At 40.2% G+C, this 24,466-nt stretch overlaps 1 protein-coding gene across 6 annotated transcripts in view; it reads right to left on the bottom strand.

Annotated features, from left to right (window-relative positions):
* TSPAN5 (tetraspanin 5) overlaps positions 1-24,466 on the bottom strand; it is a 121,283-nt gene that overhangs the window by 30,717 nt on the left and 66,100 nt on the right. For 5 of the 6 annotated variants that reach the window (XM_050944477.1, XM_050944481.1, XM_050944478.1 and 2 more), the window contains one exon: positions 1,126-1,176. In XM_050944477.1, the coding sequence (XP_050800434.1) occupies positions 1,126-1,176 (51 nt within the window). Of the gene's footprint in view, positions 1-1,125; positions 1,177-2,271; positions 2,405-24,466 lie in introns of those variants that run through there. The other variant, XM_050944482.1, reaches the window with a different exon arrangement.

Raw genomic sequence — 24,466 nt, 5'->3', positions numbered from 1 at the left:
ATTAGATAAAGCAAAGCATGTGATTACATCTTTGCAGGATCAGGGCCTTAGCACAACACAGACTTTCATAATGCACTTCAATGCCTGTTGAAAGCCATCGAAAATGTTTTATTGTTTGAAATTGTCTGTATTCAGAAGGAAAACAGATGGAACGACTAGAAGACTCCAACTGACTGACTTGCTTCCAAGATAGGCAAATTCTTTCTGAATGTTTAGCGCAAAAGCTGAGCCAGAGACTGGGTTTCCAATGTATTGTTTCTGTTTGTTCAGCCCCACTTATGAGCTTAGTAGTGAACATAATATCAATACTTAACATTAACATGGGGCTTTTCCTCTTCAATGCACTTTACAAATATTATCTAATTAATTCTCACAATATTCTTGTTATCATAAGTATTTATTATTAATAACAACAACATTAAGAAGAGCAAAAGGGGAAGAAAATAGTTTTAATGTTTTTTTGCATCTTTTATCTTGTCGCAGAACTGACCTGTTTACCCAGGATTCTGACACACATTAATTTGTTTTATACCTTCTAGTCTGGCACTGCCTTTCCTTCCCACTTTCCATCCCCAAGCAGTCTCCCAAATTTAATCACATGAAAATAGCCTATCTGTGAGAGGATAAGAGTTACAGCATCAGTCGCACAATGAAGGACATTCTATCTTTTTTTTTTTTTTTAAAGATAACTGAAGAAACACTATAGCTTAGTCAGTCTTGTGCTTATTTTTTTGTAAGTGTGTAAACTAATTTAAGCCACAGCTACCAGTAGTGTTGTAAATTCAGAGGCAAAAATAGAAAATCTCACTTTCATTTGGTTTGCTTCCCTTTATGACAGCACACTACCAAACCAATACTGCCTACCAATAAGAGCTCTATGCTGTACTTTCCATATATGCGCTGCAGTGGCTACTCTGTGTGCATCTGTCAGTTGAGCTTTCTTGCCAAAGCAGCCTCCAGAAAGATGCTGAGGTCTCCTTCTAGGTGAGACAAGCTAAAGTTTCATTTGACAATGGGTCTTATTTTCTCTCCAGTACAGTGTGTGTGTGAATGGGTAGCATGTGTAACAGTTATTCAACCGGTCACTAAAAAAAAAAAGTTGAGTTTGTGTTATATTCAACTTACTTTTTCATTCCATGCCCACAATCCAATTCCAAGAAATGCTATGCCCAGAAACTGAAAGAAATGAGAGGAAATTGGGGTAAGAACTGTGAATTGACTGTTACAAACATTTCATATATCGACTGCCCCTTCATCTTCACCCCTCTGGCTGGGAACCTCTGTACCTCTAACAGTAATGTCGAGATTGGGCACCGACAGCACAGAAAAAATACAACAGCTTCTCCCACAATTCCACAATTAAAATCAGAGAATGAAAGGCTGTTTTTTTGGCTCAGAGAACAGCAGGATAAAGGGGAAGATCCCTAACGCTGCACAGCCCACTTAATGCTTTCCCACACACACATCTCAGATGCCATGAATGTCACCTCCTCAACCACTCGACAAATCAACTCAAAGAAATATCTCCTAAGACTCGCATAAGTCAAGATCTGCGACAAGACAACACAAACAAACCATCATCATTTTGCAGCCAGCTGTACAGAGCCACTTTCCTGGCAAAGCACAATAAAGGAAATTTGGCTAGAAGGAGGAAGCACTAAAATCCATATTCATGACCAGATACAGTTATGTTGCCCACATTATGGTCTATTAAACCTAAATCAATGGGTACATTTTTAGACCAGAACTGTCATCAGAAAAAAACTACCAGAGATAATCCTAAAATAAACCGAAACAAACATCATTTTATAGCTTTCTATTTATTGGTTGCTTTTATATTTCACGATGAACACGCTACTTCAGTAGGCCATGCAGCCAACAATACACCAGATCTTTGCATATCTCAGAACGGCATAGCGCATTTTAAAACTACTGATCTTTCTTTCTGCATTCAGAAAATATTAAATAAATTAACTAAATGAGTAAATGACTAAATCTTGCATTCCCAAAATATGCACTTGTTTCCTTTCTCAAGCAGAACTTGCAGAGCTGAGCTATACTTGTGGTTTTGGTTCAAAGAGTTTTGCAAAAACTTTCTTCCAGTTTTGCTTCACATGACTTAAATACCTTTCAAGTTCTGGGTTTGTATGAACGCCAGAACTAAAGTCTACTGAGACAGATGAGGTTTTATATAGTACTAACTCAAACCACAAATTGGTCCAAGTTAATGGAAACTGAGTCAAGGCTGACAAATTTTGAGTGACTATTTACCATTGATTACATCACAATTGTCATGACTTCAGGGGACAGTTGATCATCTAAGGAATTCCTTGTTCCATGGAATATCTTCAGTACTGCACATGCCCATAAAATTAACATGTGCCATGTTGCTTTAGGATTGTGTAACAGCCAAAAAGTTGAGGCTTTAACATAAACAAACACACACAAAACAACAGCTAATGACCAATGAGCAAAAAGAACTACATAGAAATCACAATTCCAGGGACAATGAATTGTAATCACTACAATCATTCCTCTTTGGCAATAGGAAAATGTTGTTTTATTCATGTTCCATGGTTTCTAGGCATATTACTAGTTCACTTGAAGTGTATGTTTGGTTGCTATGGCCCAGCGATACATGCAGACCAGCTTCTTTGGTCATCCAGGAGACTCCAGGATGACCCTGCAGCCCGCGCTGCTTCTAGCATCTCCCATTGGCCGGGAATGGTGAACTGCGCCACTGGGAGCCGCGGAGGGCCGTGCCTGCAGACAGTCAACATAAACAAAATGTCTCACAGCCCACCAGCAGATTACCCTGAGGCCTCGTGCCAAAGGTTGCCGACCCCTGAATTAAAGTTATTGATATAATCCCCTCACATGACTGCTACTAAAAACTCTGACTATTTTTGCAAATGTGATGCTCATGTTAGGAGTCTGTCTATTTGACCTCTGTGCAGGGGCAGCTCTATGGTTTTTGCCACCCCAAGCACGGCAGTTAGGTGGCCTTTGGCGGCATGCCTGCGGGCGGTCCACTGGTCACACGGATTCGGCAGCATTTCTGCGGGTGATCTGCTGGTCCCGCGCCTTCGTACCCACCGCCTAATTGCCACGGAAAGCGTGGGAACAGCAGACCTCCCACAATCATGCCACCAAAGGCTGCCTGACTGCCACCCTAACGGCGCCCAGTACGCCGCCCACCGTGGCTTGCCGCCCTAGGTACGCACTTGCTGCGCTGGTGCCTGGAGCCACCCCTGCCTCTGTGCAATGGCTGGAGGCCGACGTAAGGAGATCCTTGCAAATGTTGGTGAAGTCCAAAGGGACTTCACCCAAAAGAAACACACACAGCTTCCCTTCAACAAAAGCAAGGAAGGGGAAGGCTACAGTAAAAGCAAAACAGAACAAAAAACCACAAGGATCAACTAATTACAGTTGCAATAAAGAATGTAAAAACAGGAAGGGAGCGTAGGTCCAAGTTAAAATGAGGGAACCAGAGGGGCACACTGAGAGACTGCTCAGAGAAAGCATCTAAGCAATCATGGGATATACGATTTATGGGGTGAAGGAAATAGGTCCCACAGTCACAGAGAAATCACATCACCACCATCACTGGTTAACTTCCTCAGCTGAAGGAGCCAGCCAGACAAATTTGAAGACTGAAGTCCTCTGTTTCTCCACAGAACTGATACAGCATAGATCGTGGTATAGCATTTTCTCCACACCCTGTCAGCATGACTGGATTTGTCCTACAGGGGTCACTCTAGTAGCATTTCAGGTTATACAATTCAGATCAGATCCTCAAATGGTGTAAGTCAATGTGACTCCACTGAAGTCCAAGGAGCTATGCCAGTTTACACCAGACAAGGTGCTTCTCCTTCAAGTACATTTTAGTCCTTGGCGCCTCTGTTAAGACTGCCAACAAGGGTTCCAGTTAGTGGCATGGGTGGTAGATGTTTTTTGCAATATTAGAAACCTGTCCACTGGTCAAATTCAATGCCAGTTTGAATTGGGTGGGTTACAAATCAATAACCTAGAGACAAAAGGCTCTACATACCAACTCCCTGACCCACCTAGTCCCCCAACCCTACTAAACTTTTACCACTTTCCTATGTCCCTGAATAAAAAGGGAAAATGGCCATGTACGATGTCATAATACCCTGAACCTTTGCCATTTTTTGTACGTATCCCTGCAAAGTTACTTTCAAGAAGTCAGCAAGTACCAAGCTCTAAAGACACATAAACCTGACAATGCTTTCTTGCCGTGAAGGAAAAATGAAGGGGCAGCTGGGACTTCATGCAACATCCACTGTAAACTCTATTTCAATAAGTAAATGTCATGACAGGAATTGACTTTGTGAATTAAATGAAGTGTGCTGTTAACTCAAAAGTTATTGCAGGGTTCAGAGTTGAAACTACCTGATAAATGATTTATAGGAAACAGAATGGGCATATTAAACATCTCCTCTCCCCACACTGCCTGATTACTAAATGGTACTGTGTAGCAGGATTAGCTGCAATGTAAGATAATGCTTGTCAAATTATTAAATCCATAATATACACCACTCCAGCATGCAGTGAGAGCACTTTTAAAATACACCTAACAAACAACTAAAGGAAGGAGAGATCTATACCATTGCAATGTAACCAAGCGAAGCCTCTAATATAGAAAGAAAAACAAGGGGGGAGGGAGCAGTGTGTGCTTTTCTCCTCTGGCTTTAAAAAGAGCTCACTACAGAGCCAACTACGTATGAACTGGTTTCAGGCCATGCAATAGAATGTTGCTTGAATAGTGCAAACTGATTTTCCTTGTGGTTTCTCTGCAATAAAATGAAACTGTTGATAGATTTATTTAGTTATTTATTTATTTATTTTGGCATTCAGTATATTTTCTCTTAAGATGTGTGTAAACAACTCAGTATACTAATGATTTTTCTTTCCAAAACCACACCAAGGAAATACATTCATCTTTCTAGGAAAAGGAGAGGGGAAACGGAGGGGATTCTCCAGCACTGAATTCAACAGCTTCATAGTGAGTTTGCGTCTTACTTTATGCATTTTTTAAAGAGGCAATTTTAGCTATGTGCCACAAGAATTTCTATAAAATGTTAACTTAATATTAACCGAAACACTCAAAGCTTTGCCATGTTTTCAGAAAGACACACTGTCAAATACTTCAGGCCCAAAATTTTACATACCATTAAAGTTGAATCATTAGCAAATGTCCTCCAGATTACATCCATGTTTCGTTTTAAAAATCAGTATCTCTTGCCCTAAAGATCTAGCACTCTTGCCCTTATCCGTGCTTGACTCCAGTGAAAGTCAAAGGGAGCTTCGTGCTTAGGGCTGCAGAATCAGGTCCGACTGCACGTAATTACCATCAAAAGACACAGACAGTAGCACTGCACTTTACTTATGTTCCACACAAACAAGAAAAATTGGTACTATGCCCTGTGTTTGCATAAGGGGCACATGGAAAGCTTGATTTACATGGGCACCTACAGTAAACAAAAAAAATCTCTCCTCTCTTTTTTTTTTTTTTTTTTTTTTAAATACGTACCTACTTAGGGATGGAGAGATCAATTCCTAATTCCAGATAGAAAACCCGGGAGATGTTAGCTAACATAATTTAAGTTACCTGACAATGCACTTTTAGATATATGGCTCCCATTTCAGGCCATGATGGGACATAATACATCAGACCTTAAACCTGCCTTGGCCCAATGACAAGAGAGCATTATGCCCTAGAATTCTGGAATCCAACCGGATCCATTAATCACAGAGAAATCACCACCACCACACCAGTTCCAGTGCCCTGACAGACAAGAGGGAAACCCCTGTCCTCCATCTGGAAGAGACGATTAGACCATAACTAATTGTCTGCTGTCTAAACCCCGCCAGCACCAAACACATACTATGTGTTAGAGCAGATTCAAATTGTCACCTCCTCAGCTGTAAGCTGAGCTAGGAACCATCTGGGGTAACCATATTTATCACAGTGGCTGTGACTAACCCAGGAGAGCTGTCTTTCACATGGATATTGAAATTTCCCAGGACAGACACCTCTATTCTCTCCAACAACAGGCTCCAAAGACCACTCTGGCAGCCCTGACAGGAAGCCTAGGGGAGCAGCATGGTAATCTGTACTCCACAAGGACACCCTCCGCCCTCCCGCAACCCGGTCAGCCTCTTCCTAGCACGTGCATACCAGAGACAGACACTCCTTTAAGAGCAATAGGCACTTTCTACATCTGAGGTCAGACGCAAAATGCACATGCAGTAATGACTCCAGGGCTAACTGTCTTCCTCATATGGATTTTTTAACCTCTTTCCATATGGAGGAAGGGGTCTTCTCTCCATCAGTGTCTAGAACTTCAGCTACTGATTTACTGAAAGCCTACTAGGTCTCTTCCCCTTCTGGGTCTTTCCCCTTGCCAAGCCAAGGCACCCTTAAATTCCTTACTCTTACATGGTGCTCTTTCACATAATCTTTCAATAACCATATGTGCTTTAATAATCCTTTATTTAAAAAAGATTCCCTCATTTTCTTCACTGTAACTTTTAAGTTCAAGTTCTCAGTGCACCCTACTGGTTTTGTCAGTCCCCTTTTTTTTGTCAAATGTTTCTACTTCATCTTCCACAAACAATCTGGATTTTTTTTTTCCATTTCCTCTATTTCAACAGGGAGAGAATCCACTATGGCTTATAATTAGTGTCATAGGGCCACTACTGCTGTTGATTAATATCATGCAGAACCATACAGAGATACTGAGGCCTTGAGCTTCAAGGTAGCCAGTCTTTGGTTACTCCCTCCAATGCTCCTTTTTTGATTTTGTTTTTTATTCTGTACTGTATTATTTGCAATCCAAAACAGGGCCTAATGTGCATGTAGTTTTGTGGCCAGAAAGCTCTGTCCCCAGGGGTGTAAGTACAAAACAGAGCTTCGTTTCATGATTTCTTTTTCTATTTATTTTTCCAATTTAAAATTTTCCTTACACTGTTGGAAATACAAAAGACAACACAACAGCATTGAGTTAATGCAGGGGAACAAGAAATTGAAGCTGCCTAGGACCACAGCGTGAAATTGACCAGCCTAGTTGCGGAGTTCAACTGTGTGACATACAAAAGTGAACATTAACAGTGAGAAATAAATTAGATTTTTTAAATTCCTTCAATGTTAACCTCAGCTGTTAATAATTCAGAGTAAGGGTTTTTATTTTATAAATTATTTTTATTTTAACGAGCCTTCAAGTTTTGAAGGATGTTACACCCTTTCCAGACGTAGGCCAAGCAACATAATCACACATGAAGGAGCTAGTAGAAATTAAGTTGATCTTTTTGGACTCAAGTGTTGAGACTGCAATTCTAAACTATACTAAAATCCTGTATTCTTCATCTTCTGGGATGTGACATTTGCTAGATAATATCAAGATAGAAATTGGAATTGTAAATCAAGAATCAGATGTTTCAACAGTATGAACTGGATATAATTATTAAATACGGGTTTGAATTGAAACCCTAGATCCTAACTCTGGATCTGTCTAAGAGGCAAAACCAAGTCACTGGCTACAAGTGTTTCTAAACACGGAGTTTCAAATTTCAGATCCAAATCTGGTGTTTCGATTTGTCCCATTATGGAGATTGGTTCAAGCTGTGAACTCTGATCTGAAACCAGATCTCGGTATTGGTTTGGGCTCCGTCTCTAATAAGAACAGATTATGTTAAAGCATTTTAAATCAAACCAGAATATGAAATACCAATTGCTCTGAGTATAATCTCCTCTGTGATACTTCTACTAAAAGAGCCAAAAAGTACATATGAGTTACAACTAATTCTGCTGTTTTTCTAACTTTATACAGTTTGCATAAGAAAGTTGTACTAAGTCCTTGTGGTTAAACTGGCTTTCTTTGAAACTTGAAGGGATAAAACTGCATAATGATAACAGAGATGAAGCTTACAAATAAATCACTTTGGTAGGGCAAGGAAGAAGGGAAAGACCTCATTTGTGCAAGGAAAATCAAATGGTCGAAAAACAAACAAGAAGACTGAAGGATAAAACTATTCATAAAAAAATCCATATTGCATTTGGAAATGGCAAAAATCTTTGAACAGCTTTGGTAAATGCTGTATTTTGCAGGCAGTTCAATGTTGTTTTGTACATAAGTGTGAAAAGGTAAATATAAATAAAATAGTTTAATAAGCAGTATTTACATGCATATTTTGGGCCGAATCCGCAATGGTAAATTACCATAGGTCCATAGACTTTAATGAGATTTACACCCCTTGAGATATTGGCCCTTTGACTGGAGTTGAGGCTTATTTTGGTAAAATATTGTTATTAATTGCAAAAAGTGACTAATAGAAGGATATATATGACTTGAGCCAAAGGAAACCCATCCCATACTGTAGCCTGGAAAATCACAATTCCCAACCTATAGTAAGAGTTGGGAGTTGGACATTAGAAAAAAATTCCTAATTGTCAGGGTGGTTAAGTACTGGAACAAATTGCCTAGAGAGATTGTGGAATCCCTGTCATTCAAGTTTTTTAAGAATAGAAATCAGACCAGTGCTTGTTAAAGTGGTGGTCCGCGAGCCATTTACTGCCGGTCCGTGGCGAGTTTCCTCATAAGACCATCAAATAGGATAATAATATGGCATCAGTCCCTGGCACATTGGGAAAAAAAATTGCCGGTCCCCCATATCAGATAGCTTGAGGAGAACTGGATTAGACAACCACCTGTCAGGAATGATCTAGTTATTATGCAGTCCTGCCTTGAGTGCAGGGGACTGGACTAAATGACCTATTGAGGTCCCTTCCAGTCCTTCACTTCTATAATTCTAGAGAAAGCAGAACGACTGCAACAGCATCCCCAGTTCTGCTGCCACCAAACTTGTTGGTAGGAAAAGATAAGCACAACCTATTCCTTGAAGACCCTTACAGAGGATCAGAAAATGTATATATTCTCCTCTGCTTCAGCCCCCAAAACAGAAATCTCTGTACCCTTCCCTCTCAAAGACAACTGAAGCAAGAGTAGGGGCCTACCAGAGGAAAGGATCAATGCCCAAACTACCACAAGCAGGGGCGGCTCCAGGTCCCAGCATGCCAAGCAGCTTGCCTGCCGTGCTTGGGGTAGCAAAATACCTAGAGCCGCCCCTGACCACAAGGATAGATATATTATGGTGATGAATGACACAAGGATGCTAAAATAAAATGAAAGCCTGTGGTAGAAGAATGGGGTTTCATCATGAAACCAGTGAGTTTCTCCAGGGATAACTCTGGGATTAGTTTGGAGTTTTCAATTGAAAACTACAAAACCAAAACTTCCAGCAAACCTCAAAGAGATGCGAATATGTACACAAAACACTCTAGTCACCATAAACATGCCAATCAAAAACCAGTGCATTTCCCACAACTTTTACACAAATATCACCCCCCACCTTGTGTGCCCAATTCTGTCTTCATTTACATGCAAGCCAGTCAGCAGAATTCTCTCCCCTCACATTTGAGAGAGAGAGAGAAAGAAATATTCTGTTAAGCTCAACTAACTTCATTTTAGTCACAAGAACTGCTCTGGATCCACCAGCCTAAAGGAGCAGAATTTTATCCTCTGTCTACAAATTACTCTAGATATTTTAGAGAAAAGGGGCCCAATTCTCTCTTGCTTTGCATCTTGTACAGCCATTTAGACCTATGCCAAATGACTATAGAAAGTTCATGGTGGCAGAGAATCAGACCCAATGTGTCTTCAATATTCCTTGTTTGGAGGCAGATGCTCTAAAAACCGTGTTGTCAAATCTTTGAAGAGCAGGTTAGGGAGAACAAATATTTAGAAAGTCCTTTAAAATATAATACTTGGCATTATACAACAGTGGTGCAGCACGTTCTACAAGATTAATTTTACAACCCTCAGCCTTCCACTCATTAATGTCAATGTAAAGCAAAAACTACATTCAAATTTCTCTCTAGTAATTCAATTACTTGAGAATATTAGACAGCATGTAACAATATTTTATCATTTCACTGTCCTCAACAGTTTACATGCAGTGAACAAAAGTAACACAATAAAGAATATTGCTAAATATTTTATTCTATCATCTCTCTATTCTTCTCTCAGTATTAATTCACATGTTTAGATACACTCATAAGCAATAATCCCCTGCCTAACACTTCAGTGTTTTCAGAGGTGGGTCGAACAATAAACATTTCAAGTTACATACATCCTTCTCTAAGCGTTATTAATCTTGTTGGCTAGCAGGAGAAACAAAGCACTCAGGTATGATTATTTCTTTGTTGTGAGGGGTACCGCACTTTACAAAACAGCATATCGTTTAAAAAGTAACATGGTAAATAATGGTGCAAAACTAAAATAGTTGTACATTGTAAGCACAAATGCAGATTGATCACTTATTACATCACAATTTTTTTTAATTTCAGTTGACACTCTTATTAAAACAAAGAATTTAGAACAGACTACCAATCAAAAGCATCACAGCTGCAAACTAAATAGTAAAGGGGTTAGGTAATATACCATCGTCACATACTACTGAATGCCAATATGTCTTGTGTGAGGAAGATTTATAAAAAATAAAACAGGCTTGACAAATCATTCCTGTATGCAGTTGCTTCTTTTTACGCTCTTACAATAACAATAGAATGCACACTCTCCTATATAATAGAAAGGAACCACAGCTGTAAAGTTTTGACTCAGATTAGAACTTCCTCAAAATTTGGGGATTTTTTTGATCTCTCTCAACTGCGTGTGCATGAACTTCCTTGCTGTGAGTAGTGACAAAAACTTCTTATTACAGCCTTTTAAAGCAAAATTGTTAGGCTAGTAGGCCCAAAATCATCACTACGTCAGTAAAATTTATGTTGCTCGGGGGTGTGTATATTTTACCCCTGTGATTGACATGAGTTACACCGAGATGAGTGCTAGTGTGCATAGCACTACGACAGCGGGAGAAACTCTCCCGCCAGCATAGCTTATGCGCCCCCAGGAGTGGGCTTTTTATGCCAACGGAAGAGCTCTCTCCCGTCAGCAGAGAGCATCTGTACCGATATATGCTTCAGAGAGCATATATCGGTACAGCTGCGCAGCTGTAACGTTGTACATGTAGACATAGGCATATCCACAGCATTTTAGACTGCCTTCATTGTGCTTCTCTCTTTCTGACTGTCTACTATGTACTCTAAGCCCTCCAGAGAGTACGATTTCACTCTGTATCCTGAGCACATGAATGAAACAGGCATAGAATGAGTAAGAGCAATGTACACAGTTGCATCTTCAAACACTCAGTCCTCTGGATTTTTTTACAGTCACTTTACAGATTGTGCCATTGCTTGGTGGGGTTAGTTGGTTTGTTCTAAGAAAAAAAAAAATGTTTTTCATGGATCATGACTGCATGAAGGAGAATATGCAACTTTTTGAAGTACCATCAGTAAAACATGGGCCTTCTTTAAGTTGTTACAAGTCACTGAATTGACTCTCAAATGTTGTACCACTGCTCTAAGACAATCCTTCCATAAGCAATATTTCTCTCGCCTGTACTATGATGCACTCATAGCCACAATACACTAGAGAAATATTCAAAAGGTGGGACACTGATTAAATTCTTCCTATAATTTTTTTCCAAGAGTATTTTTTTTATTATTATTAAACTTTTTTTGGTCAATCCTGAACTGATATGAAGCACAAGTATTCATTTAAGTTTCTTTAAATCATCCTCCAAGACTAAGAATATTTTGACTAAACCTGAATTGAAATACAATTTGTAATTTAAAAAACTCAGTTCATTATTCATAGGCCTTCACAGAATTTGATTTTTATTTTATAATTTTGACAAATAAAAATAAAGCATTTTTTATTTTATTTTTAAACAGGTTTCTTTTCAATTTTTACTGATTTAAATTTTCAGTTGTGGGAAATTTTGGGGTCAGCCAACAAAGTGAAAAGCACAGCTTGAAAGATGATGGAGAAGGCAGCTCACCTGCCTATCCAACCAGTATAGCAGCTTTCATCTGGGCTAAAATACCACATAAAGGGAATAGGGGGGGTTACAGCCAAGAATCTGCCTCCTTCCTTTCCCATAATTTTTCCATTCTCAGCACCAGCCGGCACAGGATTTAATTTAAAGCTGGTTAACCACAGAGGGTCACCATGGGAAAGCAAACTGCTGATAGCATATATTATATGTTCATATAAATTTACAGATGTACTGTAATACTTATGAAAAATACGTTGGCCTAGAACCCATTAATTGTTTGCCCTTGAGCCACTGCCAGCAGGAAAGCTCCAAGCAATATGATTAGTGACGGAAGATACCAGGGGTGATTGCTACCTGATTTGATTCACATCAAAGGCAGTCAGCTATAGATGTAAAATGGGCTTTCAGATGTCAAATCTATTCTCTATTTTCACTTTAAATACACATTTTTAAATATTAATAAATATTTTACAAAATTATTTCCATGATACTTTTGATGGATTCTCCCCGAAATGCAGCTGATAAGAATCACCATACTCAATTTTTCACACATTTTTCGTTCAACTGAATCAAAAGGCACAGCTGACATTGTATGGTAACCCAAAGTAGAAAAACGTATATGAAAATTCTCTGAGAAAGCTGTGCAGCTCCTCTCACAGGACTATATTTTTGTTTGATCCACCTGAATGAAAAATTAATTAGACCTGGATGAGACTAGTTTTAATGTAAAATGCTGTGGCTGTCAGTTTACTCTTTTTCTATTATTTTTTGTTAATCTTGCAGTAGGTTGTAGATAGAGTGGGCAGCCCAACATAATTTTGAGTGCAAAGGCAGTTGTTGCTACTCTTATTGCTTTTTGAAGCTATTTAATTAAGATTGGTTTTGCAGGACATCTGTTTTCTGTTACTGATGTTACATGTATTTATTTTATTGCTCATTGGTGGTGCAATCAATGCTGTGTTGTAAGCAATACCAGCCATAGGTTAGTGATGCCCTAAAGGCTCAAATCCCTCTCTTCTTGGCCATAACACAAATTAATGCATTGGAAAATAGAACAAGGAGGGTGCATTTCTGGATAAGTCCAATTTTTTTCCACTCAGACTTATGAACAGCAGTTTAAAACAGTTAAAATGAGTAATTCTTTCCAAGCTCACAGCATTAGAATCACTTTCCAAATTCAAGTCCTAGTACTAGAACATGTACTTTATTTGAAGCCAAGATATTACAGATGTTTTTCTAGAAAACACACAGTATTCATGCGCATACACACCTCTTTGCAGAATACAAGTGTGGAAGTTAAAAACTCCCAACACCACTATTGTTCTTATTGTACAAAAAAAACAGACTCTTTTCTAAAAACCCAAACAAAAAAAAACTTGGACATCAAAAGTTTAAGATATTTAACTCCCTCTTTCAGGCACTCCACCAAAAATACACCACTTACCCAACCTTAACTTTTCATCCCTTTCAAGCCACACTTCATGTTCCCCCAGCCTTTTGTCCGTCTTCATACCCCACCAGTCTCCTGCTCCTCCAGGGCCCCTGACTCTGGAGACTTGGGAGCGCTGCTGGGCTTCTACCCAACAGCCAAACTCAGTGCCCTGCTACATTTCCTGTCCAGTCTCTTTCCCTCATCCATGCCATTCCAACTCTGGTTCAGCCCAGCAGCCACAGCAGCATTGCCTGAAATCAGTTTATATTTTTAGAAACAATTAAAAATAATTGTAAGTTGCCCGGTATATGCAGGAAAACAGCTTTGTACGAGTACAGCCCAAGCCATGGCCAAGAGGGCAGAAAAGAGGGAAGAAAAAAGGAAACAAAAAAAGGAAGAAAAAGATACGGCATCCTTACAGCATTTCTCTTCAACTAGCCCAACACACAGGGTAGGGAGGTGGTCAGGCCCAGGACTCTACATTCTGGATCCAAAAAGGAAAGAGAATAAGAAGGCAAACAAATCAAATATTGCCTCTGGTGGGCAATATTGCAAGATAGGCATTTTCCCAGGTCCTTCTTCCTGCTGGTGCCTGGGAGCTTCCTGCCTTGAGGGAGAGAGATTTCCTCTGACTACTCTTTATATCCCTGTTCTGTCCAATGAGCCCATAGTTAATTCCTTTCCTACCTGCCTCAGTGAGGGTTATTTATGTGCACTCCTATCACAAGCTCTTTTTATGGGGCCACTGTCACTCTATATAAAGCTGCAAACTGTGATGGAGTCAGATCCTACAAGAAAATTTCACTACAATTTACAAAGCTCCTGTACAATGTCTCGATCTGGAACAGAGATGGAACCAAGCACCACCGCCTAATTAAGGCATTTGGTACACCAAGGTCTTAGCTGGCAGGAACTGGTAGTAGTCCCAGTTCTTACCAATGAATATGCACTTCAACCTATGTCATAGCTAATGCTGTAGTGTAAGTGGTTGGAGCCTGAAGCAGCGTGTAGGATCATGAAACCATTAGCAGCTATAGAGGTACTGTATGGACACTAAAGTGTGCTCAGAAGAATGCTCAGCAACTTCATTTCAGGGAACCTGGCTCAGCATAACTCAGTCATTTTGCTGTTAGCCACAGTGCCACATCCCACCCACCCCCGCCACCATATACTGGGTCATTTCAACTGACAAGACTCAGCACTCCATTTGTTAGGACTGGTAAGCACGTGCGTGGGAGGAGGAAAGCAGGGACTGAGTCACTCTAAATGAACAGGCCAACTGTAAGCGAACTCCTCCACTTTCACAAACAGACATGGACCATGACAGTTTTGTCTTGCTCTTCTCTCATTGGAAAGAAAAATGGCTCTAAAGGTCTAGAAGAAAAGTCAGTAAACAAAAATTAGATCACACAGGAACCTCCTCTCCAGCAAAACCATATTATCTACTGTGGTATTACTGACTCACTGGGTGTTTTGTTTCCATCATCACTGGATATTAATACTAATCATACCTAGTTCTTATAAAGCACTTTTCCTCAGGAGATCTCAAAGCGCTTTACAAAGTGGGATAAGTATGATTATTGACATTTTACAGATGGGGAAACTGAGGCACAGAGCGACAAAGTGACTTGCCCAAGGTCACTCCGGTGGGCCAGTGGCAGAACCAGGAACAGAACTCAGGTCTCCTGAGTCCTTGTTTAGTGCCTTAGCAACTAGGCCAGGGAGGCCCAACTTTATTACACAGGAGGGCCACATAAACATAAGCACAAACTTTTGGGGGTGGGGGGGGAGGAGAAACAGAAACAGAAACAGATTCTACATATTTTAATAAGATTTAAAACCACCTGTATTGATTTATATTCTAAATTCAGCATGATTCGTATGTATTTAGGTAAGTTTTTCTATGTACAGTATTGTCAGTTTACACACTTGTGTAAACTAAACTGATGTAAACATGATGACAAAATGCTAATGAATCAGCTGTTAGTATACTGTGCTGAAGCAGGCCATGGGTCTTATGAAATGCTCTGGTGGAGCACGTACAGCCTGAGGGCGTAAGCTGGGCACGCCTGCACTAGGCCATGCTCCCCACCCAAATCACATCCCAAACAGAACATAAAAGATTGCTGTCTTAAAGCTCGGCAGCAGTAGATACACATGTGCCTTCACATATGTGAAACATTCTCTGATCCTAGCCAAACTGTGGGTTTTCACTGGGCCACAAAATGGACTGTACGTTGTAGGCTACCACTCTCGAAAGCATACACAAACTGATGCCATCTTCCCAATCCAAATACAGTCAAACTAGGCTCAGCCTACACAAATCTCCTCATCTGTAGGGAAAAAATAATCCCACACAGGAATTTACCAGGCACAACACAAGCATTCTCTCAAACATACAGAATACACAGCTGGATTGTTAATAGTGATTACAAGATCCAGCTACGTTTTCCACCCCATAGACCTTTCAAGACAGGTGATATTGAACCAGCTAGTAGGTTAATTTCTCTACTGCTTTGTACCTTGTGTAGTCCTTTTTCATCTGTGCAAGTTTAGTGTCAAACACTGCCAAATCAGAAAGGTAGTGCTTTTTTATACCCACTTCACACTGGTCTTAAGTGATTAAACAAAGATCAAGGCAATGGAGAATTAAAAGCCTCTTGTTTTTAAAGCTACAAATTAGGAAAGTCAGCTAAAATGGGTACCTAAAAAAACTGAGGAGAAACTTCTTGAGTCTCTACATTTCAAGGTAGCATCATGTACTATAGAAACAAGGAGACGTCTTCCCTCCTCTTTAAAATATTGGTGTCACTTGCAGCAAGTTACGCCTTGCTAATGCCACAGCTAGCTTATGTGCCATAGGTAATATGTTACTTGTAGTTATACAGCAAATTGTCATTTTAAGTAAAAAAAAATTCTCAGACACCATTAAATGTTTTATTAGACTTCTTATGTTTCAAGATGTCTTCTTCTGGTGTGCCACAAAATTAATAAGTTGTAAAACTAACCATAAATTTGTCACTCCTGCATTTTTTTAAAAAACAAGTAGGATTTTTCAATGGGTGTGAAGTGATGTTGGAAAGGGGGCAAACTGGATGGCTACACATTTTTTCACCTGATGGTATCTAGACAAAACCAGCCCAAGATGACAGTGAATAAAAGCAGCTATCCAACAGCTGTTTGTTGGCTTAGTTGCAAGAGGCTGCTGAACATAGTGAACATGTGTCCACATCAGAAGCACCACCACATATCTGTCATTCTGAGCAGAGGGGCCAAGGCTTGTCTAGCCATGGAGACAAGAGGCCCTGGCCAAAGTTGCTCAGTTTGACAAGGCATTATCGGAAGCTTGCACTGCTGTTATCTCTGTTGGAACAATTGTATGAACAGAAGACTAGTTTCAACAGCGTCGATTTAAATTGTGAGCATTAAACTTGTTTTAAGAAAAAGATGCATAAGACGAATAGAACTATACAATATTAAAGATTTCTGATCCACTGCAATACAGTCAGTGAGCCTGGAATAAACTTTTTTATTATATAAATGTTTAGGTTGACTGTAAATATGTACACTATCTGCTGGCTGAGCTAACAATTCATACTGAATGTAGACACTAGTTGCAAATAATTTTGCTCTCTCTATAAATTGTAATTCCTTTTGGTTGCAATTACATTACCTCCTACATAACGTTCTATTTTTCTAGCTTGCATGAGCAATCCCTCCAGCTGATGCATATCAGTAAAGCAAACGTATGAGAAAATCTCTGAGACGCAAGGAGATGGCATTGTAATAAGTATAGATGGCTTATTGAAAGGAGCAAAGCTAGAAAGGGACTGACATTGCCTTGCTAAGAACCTTCTGCTACATGGCTGCACTCTTGCAGTCAGCCAGCCTTATTCTTCCACTCCCACAGAATTGAGGAGGCGTTCTGAGGTTACACAGCTTACTTACTGGAAGGGGTGCAAACGCCAGCCAGACGACAACCTATTTCCCTACACTACCAGCAACAGCTTTGCATTTACAGGTAAGTTCCTATTTCATTTACACAGACGGAGACATTAGCACAAAGGGTCATTAACACAAGACCCAGAGTGGTAGCCATGTTAGTCTGTATCAGCAAAAACAACAAGGAGTCCTTGTGGCACCTTAGAGACTAAGGAATTTATTTAGGCATAAGTTTTTGTTGGCTAGAACCCACTTCATCAGATGCATGAAGTGAAAAATACAGGAGCAGGTATCAATACATGAAAGGATGGGGGTTGCTTTACCACGTGTGATGTCAGTCTAACGAGATAAATCAAGTAACAGCAGGATACCAAGGGAGGAAAAATAACTTTTGAAGTGGAAGAGAATGGCCCATTACAGACAGTTGACAAGAAGATGTGAGTAACAGTAGGGAGATATTAGTATTGGGGAAATCAAGTTTAGGTTTTGTAATGACCCAACCACTCCCATTTTTTATTCAGGCCCTATCTGATGGTATCTAGTTTGCAATTAATTCCAGTTCTGCAGCTTCACATTGGAGTCATTTCTGAAATTATTTTGTTGAAGAATTGCCACTTTTACGTCTGTTACTGAGTGACTAGAGAGATTGAAGTGTTCTCGTCCTGGTTTTTGAATGTTATGATTCCCGATGTCAGATTTGTGTCCATGTATACTTCTGCGTAGAGACTGTCCGGTCTGGCCAATGTACATGGCAGAGGGGCACTGCTGGCACATGATGGCATATATCACATTGGTAGATGTGCAGGTGAACAAGCCCTGGATGGTGTGGTTGATGTGATTAGGTTTTATGAAGGGGTTCTTTGAATAGATATGTGGACAGAGTTGGCACCGGGGTTTGTAGCAGGGTTCTAGTCCACAAAACCGTATGCCCAAATAAATCTGTTAGCCTCTAAGGTGCCACAAGGACTCCTCGTTGTTTTAACACAAGACCTTCACTTTAGAAAGCCCTGCAGCCCTGGAATGTTGGCATTATCTTTAAATACAGGGGAGAGAAGGAAGCATCTTGTCTCTATCAGCTTGTGGCTAAACCACAGAATATGCTTAACCAGTTAATGGTGCTTCCTATGTAATGACCCTTGACCTGGCAGCAAATAGATCTGAAGTGAAAAGCCACAACTTCATTGAACTTAACCTAAAAAAAGAGGCACTCCCTGTCACCCAGACTCTCCCATGCCAGGTATTCTACAGCGTTCCAATGCAGGGATTACATAACTCCTACCATATGATCCATACCACGGGGTAGACTCTCCTCAGCCTTCCCCCTAGGACTCAGCTCCCTCTTCCAAGTCTGATCACCCACTCCCACCCAAGGTGGACAGAAGGTACAGAAGGGTGGGGACTGTCACCTGTGAAGGCCACGAGGTCTTCCCCTATCTCCTGAGCACAAGGCCCATCAGCAAAATCCCAGGTCTTTCATGCCTGAGAACTGTACTTTTTAGCCTTTAAACTGCACTGGAAACTGCAGAAGATAGTGTGATCCTCCATACACGATACATCTATTCCAAAATGGATCCGACTGGGAGGTTCTGTTATAATTACACAAGATCCTCTATCTCATCCATTATGAGGATCTGGTAAACATTGGCAAAAATTAATGTAATTACCCTCCCCCATTCTACCTATTAATTTTTAGAAGTGGACTTCCCTTGAACTGGAATATCTCAATGAAAGAAACAGATACTTGGCTTTCCCCTACACTAGACTGTGTGATGAGGGAGAAAGAAAAGCAGGTTCATAGTCCCCCATTACCGCAAGTGTGGATATGTCAGTATGAATCCTGCACAAATAGCTATATGGCTTATGCCAATTATCCCACAAAGCACAGAGAGGTGACCTAAGAGTGGAGGAGATCAGACACTAGTATCCTTATTCCTAGTTTCAAACATCAAAGGTTGGTGAATGGTGGCCAGTCTAAGGGGAAATAGTTACCCCTGCTGTCTTGCAGGAATAGCTGGAGAGCTGAACATATGCACCTGAAATGGTCAGCTGTTATGAGGATGAGAAGTAATGGCTGCCACCTACAAAAGTGCATATCTTCCTCTTCCAAACCCACACATTCCTTACAGGTTTTGGCCATTGCAGGATGCTGCTCTTTATATGCAATACCACTTTACCAGTCCTACATTGGGGAAAACACCTGTAACACCACCTGGGCTGTTGGCAGTGGGCATTGAACCTAGGACTGAGAGTTCTTAATTCACAGCCTCTGATGCTGTTAGCAATGGCTCTAGCAAACTTAGCAACTTCCAGATGGCCTAGCCACCACCATAAGGGTACAGAGCACCTCACCAAGCTAATGTGGGTTACACATACAAAGCACAATTCCACTCCAGGCCAGCTCTGCTAAGCAACTAATTTCTGTCAAAACATTAAGCTAAGGTTTCACTGTACTCCCATATGAACTGAGTATGTGACAAATGAATGTTCTTGGCACTTGTGGCACACATGTATGTGTTTTATTCATCGTTATTTTTTTTCATTCATACTATGTCCACTCTGCATCCAATTTATTCAGCACTGGAAATGCATCTTGTAAATTTCACACAGGCACCAGAGTTTTATGGTATTGGGGCCTTAATCTGACTGCCTCAAAGACAGACAGACAATTAACTTTTGGACACTCTAGCATTTATGAGGATCTTCAATTTACCATCTGCTGCACTTACTGAAACCACAATACCCTGTGTTGTCAGCTTTGGGAGGTTTTTTCTGAGTGTGTGCTGTGCGAACAGGTTTCCATAAGATCACAAATCTAATTCCATGACATTTGGTAAAGTACTAATCCCTATTCATAGAGAAAGCATGAAAAGACCCCAGTGTACTGTCACTTTGCATTCTTGGCATTGACATTCAATGCTGGCTGCACTCACATGACCTCAGCTTGATTTCTGTCACTGCCAAATGGGCAGAGAACAAACAACTGCAGGACAGTGCATCCGTTTCCATATCTTGATGCATCAAGCAAGGCCCATTACAGTGGCTAGCAGTTGCCCTCAAACCCAATTTAAAAAAGAAAAAGAAAAAAGGGGACCGGGAGAAAAGGTTTTACTGATCATTTTTAGTTTTGGCCTCAGCTGATACGTTTAGCATCCAAAGCCAGGGCAGAGGAGAGAGAGAAGCAATAGGCATGAGACTGAGGGAAGAAGTGGTTTCGCTGGCCTGGCACAGCATTTACTACATGATGGCTATGTGGGAGTGCAAGGCAGCAAATCTATCACAGTTTCGAAACCATCAGCTCTGTCCCGGCACTGGCTTGGTGTTCAGCCCTACTGGCTCTCTCACCTATAGACACAAACATCATGTTATGTGTCAGGAGCTATTAGAAGGGATGCGAGACAGGAATTTATGAGACCCATTTTATAGAATAAGTGCCATGGCTCTCGACCACCATAATTGCTTACATGCACAGACATCGCATTTACCCGGGTGGGAAGGGGAGGGAGAGAGAAGCATAATGATGGAGGAGCAGGAGAAGGAGGAACACACACAGACACACAAAATATTATGTCCCCAGTGGCTAAAAGGAAGAGACATTGGAATTGATGGCAGGAGACGTTGACTTGATCGGCCATTCCTGTGAGATGTTGCTGATTTCTCTAGAAAGAGAGATAGAATAAAAGTAAGAATAAAGTACATATCTGGAGAGAAAATAAATGTTTGCAGACTGAAAATATAAAAAGGTTTGTCTCAGTAGATTATGGGAAAGGATTTTCACAAGCACTCCACACTGGCCTAACTCTGCTCCCACTGCAACCAGGGGCTTTTTACCATTGACTTCAATGAAAGAAGAGTTAAGACAATGCCAAACAATTCCACCCTAAATGCTGAACATTTACAATGTTTATTGGCTTTTATATCTATGGTTGCCAGGTGTCCAGTTTTCCACCGGAAAACCCAGTCAAAAGGGTACCTGTACAGTGTCTAGTCATCTGGTTACTGCGGGGGGAAGGCACTGGGTCATCAACCTGTGACAGCCCCTGCTGAGCCGGGACTGCCTCCTACCTGCAACTCATGGGCAGGCAGGCTCCATGTAAGCAGTTGCAGCTCCTGCCCCAGCCCTGGAGGAGAGTAAGGCCAGCTGGTGGTGGGAGGGATGTAGAGAGGATCAAGTGACAAGGAAGAGGGAGAGCAGTGAACCACCTAGGGGAGGGGAGGGGGGCAACAGGGGGCAGGGCCTTGGGGGTGCAGGTGGGGGCAGTGCTCCTCAGAAGAAGAGGCAGATCAAGGGAAGGTTCCAGTGCTCCTGATGTAGTGTCCGACTTTCAGACATTAGAAAGTTGGCAACCATATTTAAATGTAAGAGTAGTAACTTGTTTGCTCTAATATATAGTTACACAGAGGGGAGAAGAGGGAAAAATTCTGGTAACAAACAGGATTTTTTCTTTGATCTCAAACCATCAGTTTACACCACAAAAACCACTTGCACAGGAATTATAGCAGCATAGTTGAAGCTTGTTTCCCCTCATGGTTCTGGATAAGACGGCTTTGAAAAGAAATGTCACCATGCAGCCAAGACTTCTACAAAATCAAGAGCTCTGGAAATGTATTTGAAATAACGGAACAGTTTTTTTAAATAAAATATACGCAAGAACTATCGAAACAAACATGGAATGCATAAACTCGGTTAAAAAAAAATGTAGATTTTTTTATAAGTTTAAGTGTTTTCAAATATTTAAACTGTAGTGAAAGTCACAATAAACTCATCTTTATGCTACAATGAGCCTGCAACTGGGTCAGTTCAAAGGGCCCGTTTGGAGTTATTTTAAATGAATTGTATTTGTTATTCTGAACACTTATTCACAGCATGCAGCATTCAGGTGAGTTCCTAATAGCAAGAGTGCTCGTTTCATAACTGGAATAAATGTAAATAAGACTCTTCTGTATTATACATTCATAAACACAATATGTGCAATAAAAATTGTGAAGAGTCACTGTGGACTAATAACCTGCAAAGTTTAATTAAATACCACCAACACAAACCTAGTCTGAATTATCATCAGTTCATTGGCATCTACATTTGAAAGCCTCTGAATTCCTTAAAATACAAAAAACCCAGGGCAAATATTCTCTCCAAACACCTTCCAACAAGCAAATTAATTTAAAAATTATAAAAATATTTTTGTCTGAAGACTACTGGGGGCCCACACCTCAGCACACGTGTAGGAACAGAACTTGAAAGGCACAGGCCCCATATCTTACTCTCACAAGTTTTTCTCTCAGTATTTGAACATCAGAACTGGATACCATATTCCAGCAGCAATAGCACCACTGCCAAACACAGAGGCAAAATTACCTCGCTACTCCTACCAAAGATTCCCGTTTATGCATTCCAGAACTGCACTGGACATTTTGGCCACAGTGGCGAACTAAGAGCTCATGTTCAGCTGATTATCCACCATAACCTCCCCAGGTGTTTTTCTGTCACCACTGCTTCCAAGGATAGAGTCCCCCATCCTCTAAATATGGCCTACATTCTTTGTTCCTAGAATGGTACCAACAACATATACTGATAAGATACTAGACCACGATGAATTAGCAATTCTTCTAGTAGCTTCAAATTAAATGGCAATAAAATTGACCACATTAGACTCCATGTGAAAAAGGCCTCTGGACTGATGAGCAGTTGTCACTTACTAGCACCTAACTAAAGAAGATTTAGTAGGTAGCATTTTTCTCTCCTAGTACTGAACCAAAGCATCATGACATTAGAGATCATCATGTTAACAGAGCTGCCATCTTTCAGATAAGATGTCTGCTGGTTTTAAAATCCCACATTGTTTTTACAAGATACAGGATTAGGATCAGTATTCTAGCCAAATTACTGCTGTAGTCTTCTTACTGTTTCTTTTGCTCTCTGATCATTTGAAAGGATATTAGAAAAACAGTATCCTATAAAACCATTCTGAAAATATAATAGTTTCCCTGATACATATCTTTAAAAATAGTGGAAATCCCAATTCTAGCAAAATTATTTCATATTATATATATATATATATCTACCCAGTTCATTGCTGCAAGATGGTGCCTACGCTACATGTATATTTTGTTTTCACCCATTCCATTTAATATGTAGAATACCTTTATGAAATATACTGAGAATTATTTGTTATCTATTGGTATTAATTTGCAATCCTATTAATTATAAGTGTACTATACAAAGCTAATCATCAAAGATTAGGCCCTGAAACTGTACACATATATCCCTTCATAATAAAGGGACACAGTCAACTTTAATTTCTGTATGTTTCTTAGCCTACCATTGTTACAAGCACAACCTAATATTAGCATTAGTGACAGAACTGGGACGGGGAGGCGGGGGGGGAAAAAAAGGATTGTTTTGCATTTCCTTTGTGCATTTAACACCACTATGCGTACAGTCAGTTAAGCCCTGCCTATAGATTTTCAGGACTGGGGCCTTGTTTAGTTTCTACTGTTCATGTGAATGTCTCACTAGCAATAGGAAATAAAAACATTTTAAAAATAAGAAAATTGAATTGTAAAACCACAAACAAATGCAGTGAGAATTCAGAGGCAGACGTAGAATCTGAAGTTACTTTTAACTCTACTCTAGTATAAAGGTTCTTATATCACCTCATCACCATCGTGTCTGAGTGTCTTCCAGTAGTGCATTAACTGACATGACTAACATCTGTCATGCATGGTTCATTCTCTCTCTCACCCTGTTCCCAAGGAGAGTTTGTGTGTGTGCAGTGCAGATTGTATTTTGGTAGTTTTTTTTTTTTTAAATATACGTTATGTGTTTATATTAGAGAAGGCAAATTAAAAAAAAAGAACCTTGCCATTAGAGAGGAAGGTGGTGAGGTTTGTGATGGTTTTTAGTTCTTTTCAGAGTTCATTCCACAATTTCATTCAACTCATTAGAAGGATACTGTCAACTTGAAAATCTAGTCACAATTTCAAACAGTACTATGTACACATACACATATGCTCACATGTTTATATAGCTATAAGTAGGTGGAGTATTAAAACAGAAAAATATATATTATTTTTATATGGACATTATATTATCCTTTGAACACCACCATTTTTCCA

This window comes from Gopherus flavomarginatus, chromosome 3 (genome assembly GCF_025201925.1).
Source record: "Gopherus flavomarginatus isolate rGopFla2 chromosome 3, rGopFla2.mat.asm, whole genome shotgun sequence".
NCBI lineage: Eukaryota > Metazoa > Chordata > Testudines > Testudinidae > Gopherus > Gopherus flavomarginatus.
Note: the sequence above shows the minus strand (reverse complement) of the source record. Positions and strands in the feature narration are given on the sequence as shown.